The following is a 6,579-nucleotide window of genomic DNA, read 5'->3' as shown; positions in this document are numbered from 1 at the left end:
TGTCCCCTATCGACGCTCGGAGAGCTAGTAACAATATAAAATATCCTAGACTGACATAGGTACCGTCTTCCCTCAGAATCCTGGACCAACTTTTAATCGAAAACCCTTTTCGATTGATTTTAAAATAGGCCCCCTGTAGTGGAAATATTCCTGGAAATATCGAATAGCAAAAAGTCCAGTTTTTGAAAAAATCGATATTGTTGTATATTTTGTTGAAATTTAAAAAAATAAATAATCTTAGGTTGGTATCAAGATACTTGAGATTGTATAAATTTTATATTTCTATAAATGAAATAATTTTCAGGCATTTGCCACTGTATTAAATTTTTTTTACTCATCTGAATCTATAAATATTAATTACCACAAACCGATTTACACCATATTTTATCATTTTCAAATATTAATTAATGTCCAACGTACCATATTATTATTTATTAATAGAAAAATAAACAAATTAAATCGTATTATATACCTAAATACCTAAGTATACCGGTAAGCTACAACTAATAGTTAATACCTAGGTAAATTATAATATAACTGAGGCTTACATTCTCCGCACAGAATCGTTTTTCATTTACAATATGATTCGCAATTGATCACATTCATTTAAGTGAGAAAATGCACTTCTACTTTACAGCAGAGCGAGTACCTAACTGATTTTTTTCAAGTGTGTATAACTATAACTTATATACTATAGACAGAAAATTGCAAAATAATATCATTCATTATTTTTAACCAATTCAAATGTTCATCATTATATAATAATATACTTTATAGTGAATGAAAATAAAATAAAAAATGATTTATCTATTTTAATTAATATTTATTATACTATGCAGTATGAGGGTTTGACTGAAAATATTTTCAGATTAATTTGAAAATGTTGTGGCTAATTTATGAAAATGAATCACAATAGTTTGCCAGATGGTATAACTAGCTATAAATTAAAATGGTATGTACAAGTACAATATACCTATATACCTCATAGTAGCTAGGTAATTTATACGTATTTCAACAATTCAGGATGAAGTATCATAATCTTCAAAGTATACACCAATTTGATTTCTCAGTCGATCCATTATTTCTTGCACGGTATAACTATTATTTAGAGTAACAACTGGCGATTCAATAAAACCTAATAAATAAAAATAAAAATGCAAATTGTTAGGCATTTTGATGAAATCATCAAACTTTTGCTAGGTAGGTAGTAAAAACTAAAAATACTCAAACCTTTCTTTAAACAATGTCTGACATGATCTATTTCATAACGTAACTGAACACTATTTGAAAATATTGTGGGTTTTCTTGTATTTGGTTGTTCAAATGTATAATTTGAGGTATGGCTGGTTGTATTAACTGTTACTTTTTTTGAGGCGTGAAAGGGTTCGTGAATCTAAGAAAAAAGACTTAATTATTTTTTAAGTTAATACATACTAAATAATTGGGTTTCAATATATTTTATGAATGTAATTTTTTTTAAATCCTAAATTAAATAGGTAAAATTCTTTATTCCTATGTTTCCTAATGCTAATATTAAGTCTAACCCGGAAGTATAAGGCTAAAATATATGACAATTTAGTTGAAGTATTCAGTCCCTTGTACTCAGTGGACTAATATAGGTAGTATTTTAGTTTAAGCAGACATATAGATAAATAATAATTTAAATAAATGTTGCATAATTATTTTTAATGTAATTAAGTTCCTCCATTTAATTAAGGCTAGGAATCTTTTTTTATTGGATTTTTAAAATTTTTACTGTTCTAACCTAAGAGGTTATCCTGCACGTATAATTTTCTCTTTCTGCTCCATGATTGCACATTGCACATTGCAAATTTTATGTTCACAATAATGATTATAAACATAATTTTAAAAATTGAAGTGAAATGACCTCTTATAAAATTTAAAGGTGAGGTAATCATCTAGGGGACCTCATAGGCTATTTATTATGTATTTTAATTTTAAAGCGAGTTATAAGTATTTTAAAATTGTAAATTATTTGTACATCTTGAATTCTTAAAATACTCACTACTAACATTTTATTAGAGGTTGTTATTTTAGAAATTGTTATGATTATATCATTATTGTGAACGTAAAATTTTGCATGTGGCATGTCGTACGTTGGTTCGAAAAAAAAATGAGATGAAATCCTCTTGGCACCAGGTGTAGCTAATGTAATTTTTTTCACAAAAATACGTTTTACGGGAATAATGATCTTGTTATGTAGAATCAACAACATTTGATAACTTTTTTTAAGCTAATATTCTTCTGGCCACATTGAACTCCGTTTTTCAATATCAAATTTATCTCAAATTTTATGATAGTAATGTCTTCAGTACAATTTTAAGATTTTTTTTATACAGAGCACTGGACCTTTTAATATACCTTTTGTTTAGCATGATTTTATTTGTTTTATTTTGAATTTTCAATGTACCAAATCGTTACAATTATTAACTATCGTGTAGCCTGTGTAGGTAAGCATTAGGTACATATAGTGTGATCCATTTAAATTAATACACTTATACCACAGGTATTAACCATACTTATAAGTTATAACCTATTATAAGTCTCCCCATACAATTATAAGTAACATAATAAATTATAAGTTACTATCATAGGTTAGGTATCATACATTAAGTATTTTTTAAACATCGATATTCATTGAATTTGTCAGGTATAGGTACCTTGATTGTGCCCCTAGTTCCATGTATGTAAGCTGAACAGTCCATTTCCGTTTTAGTGTGTACTGATATGACGGCTATTTTTCCTTCGGGATATTCGAGGATGGCAGACATGTTTTCATCTGTCCCGTGACTATTTAATGTTCCTTTACCTTCTATGAATACTGGTTTGCCGGGCCCAAGTATTGTATCAATTAAATGCAGCGTATAAACACCAATATCAAGTATTGAGCCTCCTCCCACATCCTTTTTCCTAGAACATATGACATATGACACGTAAACATAGTATAATATTTTTGTATATCTTTTTACTTCGATAGTTCTGTAAAAAATATTCATTCCCATGAAAAGTACCATATATTAAATTAAGTATGAAATGTACTATCTTAAAACAATATAATTATTTTTAAGTTTTAAACATTTAATGTTCACTTATAATACATTACTCTGTAGATTTAAAATGTTGGGAACCGCTACATTACAGTATTACACAATACAAAAATATAGAGAGCAGAGACCATACTTACATATTTTGTAATATTATTAACATTTTTAATTATTGGGAGTTTTTGAAATGTATTAGAATTAGAAATCATAAAACTACACTTACGAGTTACAACAAGAATAAGAATACAATAAAAATTGTATAATATTATAAATTATAAAGATGAGTTAGATACTTGTTAGTTGTTGTAACGAGTCACTAAACTCCGAAATAGTAAGTAAAATATAATCAGTTAAAGAATGCCATCACCCGTCTGCAGTTTATTTGCTCCTTCCATGGATATAATATAATATGTATATACCTAGATTGTAAATATATTATTTTAGTTCGTGGCTCCGTCTTATAGGCATAACATATTTGTCTTTAGCGATTCCAATTTTGTAGTATTGGAGTACCATAATAGTTACTATAGTGAATTGATATATTTTCAAACTAAAAGGTAAAAACATAATTTGGGTCTTATAGTGGGTTAGTGAGTTCGAATGATATTTTAATTTTTATGTGAGTTATGAAATTTTTTGTACTTTAATATTTGACATACTTATAACACTATTAACACCGAAAGATTGGCGTAGAATATTCTACTCAAACCAAAGGACTTAACCTAAAATATTATTATTATTAATATTGAATTGGACAAAATAGTTTTAAAAGTATTTGGAATAAATACTCGAGTACTTTTGAAAAATAGTACTCATTAAAATATCTTTTGTTGTAAATAGATACTTAAAAGTTGATGTTTGTCTTTGGGGAAATTTTAAATTATAGCAAATGTTAAAATACGTATATCGTATTTACGATGTCTACACACTACCTAATTGTGATAATTTTTGATTTACAACATAAAATAAATATTTTATAACTATAAAAGTATTTTAACTTTTAAGTAGGAACTTTCAAAATTATTCAGAATTCAGCATCAAATGCTTTTGGGAAACAGTATTCTGAAAGTAGGTATTCAGAATTTCAGAATTCTGTAGTCGGAATACTACCCCAAGTCTGATTTAGCCAATTTATCATTTAAGAAATATTATGTAAATTACCCATATTAAACGTAATTAATGCAAATTTTTTTAAATAAATAGAATGTGTAATTATTTTACCAAATTCTTTCGATGTTCGACATTTGTCTACCAAAGTTGGCCTGCACATGTAAGACTGTACCGATAGTTCCGTTTTGCACTTCTTCGACTACTTTTTGATAGGCTGGTGTAAAACGACTCCACATAGCTTCCATTAGAAATAATTGTTTAGCTTTTGATAGCTAAACAAAAACCCAATATTTTATGTATTATCACCAGACAGTTTTAGGTAGGTTATATCATTATTTACTTTTATTAATTCATCGAGTTGCTTGGCGTTAATACAAAACGGTTTTTCACATAACACGGGCTTACAACTTTCGAGCATTAATTTGGTCAATGAATAGTGCTGATGGTTAAGAGCGCCAATATAAACAACGTCTATTTTTTGTATCATTCATAAAACAAAATAGTTATTAGGTAATAGGTATATTATGTGTTAAAAGAGAACACCCGCATTTGTTTTCTTCATCTTATACCTATTGCGTAACTAAATAACAGTATAACATAATTATAACAATATAACATAATATAATTATAACATAATTGAGCAGTTCACGTGTAGGCTGTAGTTTCAGTAATTTTAATTTTAACAAGATTATCTGTATTCTGTTGGTTGGACTTATAGATACAGGATTATCTTTGCTCATGCATGTTGTATAATAATATGGTCTCGTCGTTTCGAAGTCCGAACTTCGAACTTTAATAATTAATGCTAACCCGCACTGATTGTCGATTGGTGACGACCAAAATAGTTACGGAATTCCATTAATGTAAAATCATAAATATTTAAAAAGGTAAGATAACGATAACTGATAAGTATTAATATAAAAAATCCTAATTTATTGTAAGTTTATGCTTCAAAAAAATATCCCAGATAAACGACGAGAAACGATAACAATATACAAATCTACATATCGTAAAAGTAAATACTAAAGCACGAAAAAGAAGATAAGTGTAACTTAAAAAAATAATGTTCTAAAAATCTTGCATAATTTTTATGGTATTTGAAATATTTCATGATGATAAAAATAATATTTTGCCTAATTACCTAAGACTATAATTTATCCAGCACCAGAAACCCGAAATCTTAATAAATTATTCTGGTGCAAATTCCTGAATACTAATATAAAACCATAGAACTTTTATTTAAAAATTATAAAATAATGTAATATTATAGATATAACAAAAACCGTATAAAATATGCAACTTACCGACATTGGAATCATTGCCAAGTTCTTCGTAAGAACCGTAATAGGTAGAGATACCAAAATTATCTGCGAAATCTTTGGCCCTAGATATGTCTTTAGCAGCAATAGCCACTACTTTATGATCTTCAGCTGATAATGTTTCTAAAGCTAGAACAAAATCGTGGGAGATTTTGGAAGCACTGAGTATTCCCCATTTTGTTGCCATAATGTGAGTTTTCAAATGTGATCTATGGTAAATAATAGTTTAGTTTGTATTCAATTAAAATATATTATACCCGTTTAATTTATAATATAAACAGGGTCATTCGGTCACGTCTTCAGTATTTTTGTATCGAGGGAAATAGAAAAACTGAATGCATAGTGTTTGCTGCAGCTGTGATAACGGGGTCATATCGCTCATACCCCCCCACCGATAATAACAATTTAGTATACATTTATCGATTCAATGTTTAACTAAAAAACTGTTGGCAACATTTTCGTAATTTGGCCAAAATTTAAAATTTAAACTTTAAAAACTTAAGTTATGATAACAACTTAAAAGAAACTTAGCATATTACATTTTTAAGCTTTTAAACTAAGCGAAAAAATTTGTATCGACATTTGTAGGAAAAAAACATCAAATGTCTATATACACCTGTAGCAATACATTCATCATTCTGCTCAAACTCTATAGGTAAATAACATAGGTTAGTTAAAAATCAGTCCCCTACATTTTAGATTCTGAGAAGAGCGATAAATGTATTGATTTTTCTATGTACCTATGCGTTTTTTGTGTATGCATAAATGTATACCTAAAGTCTACACGTTTTAGGTATGTAAGAAAATTTTGATTTTCAGCGTCGAACATATTTTTTGGTAGGAAAGTTGGTACTTTTGGTCATAGGCGAATCTACAGGGTGTGCCTGGTGTGCCAGGGCACACCCTGCGACTCGTATAAACCTGTGTATAGGGCCCATAATACTCATTTCAGTTACAATGGTATTGAGTCTAAACATTAAACAATTTATATTTTAATTTTAAGAGGACGTGATACCTGCATGTGTTGTCTCTGTCTTACAAGTGCGTAACATAGCAAATTTTACGCTCAGCAGAACACGTGTAGC

The 6,579-nt window shown here is 28.3% G+C and overlaps 1 protein-coding gene across 1 annotated transcript; it reads right to left on the bottom strand.

Annotated features, from left to right (window-relative positions):
• Positions 1-813: 813 nt before the first annotated feature.
• On the bottom strand, positions 814-6,533 carry LOC111029493 (trans-1,2-dihydrobenzene-1,2-diol dehydrogenase-like). The gene is made up of 6 exons (XM_022308508.1): positions 5,480-6,533; positions 4,516-4,646; positions 4,287-4,447; positions 2,682-2,931; positions 1,231-1,393; positions 814-1,135 (listed from the first exon to the last, which is right to left on the bottom strand). The coding sequence occupies exons 1-6, from the start codon at positions 5,679-5,681 to the stop codon at positions 1,020-1,022; spliced, it is 1,023 nt and encodes a 340-aa protein (XP_022164200.1). The 5' UTR covers positions 5,682-6,533; the 3' UTR covers positions 814-1,019.
• Between the last annotated feature and the right edge of the window lie 46 nt (positions 6,534-6,579).

The sequence above is a fragment of the Myzus persicae genome, unplaced genomic scaffold (genome assembly GCF_001856785.1).
Source record: "Myzus persicae strain clone G006 unplaced genomic scaffold, MPER_G0061.0, whole genome shotgun sequence".
NCBI classification, from domain to species: Eukaryota; Metazoa; Arthropoda; class Insecta; order Hemiptera; family Aphididae; genus Myzus; species Myzus persicae.
This window is presented reverse-complemented; position numbering and strand designations above follow the sequence as displayed.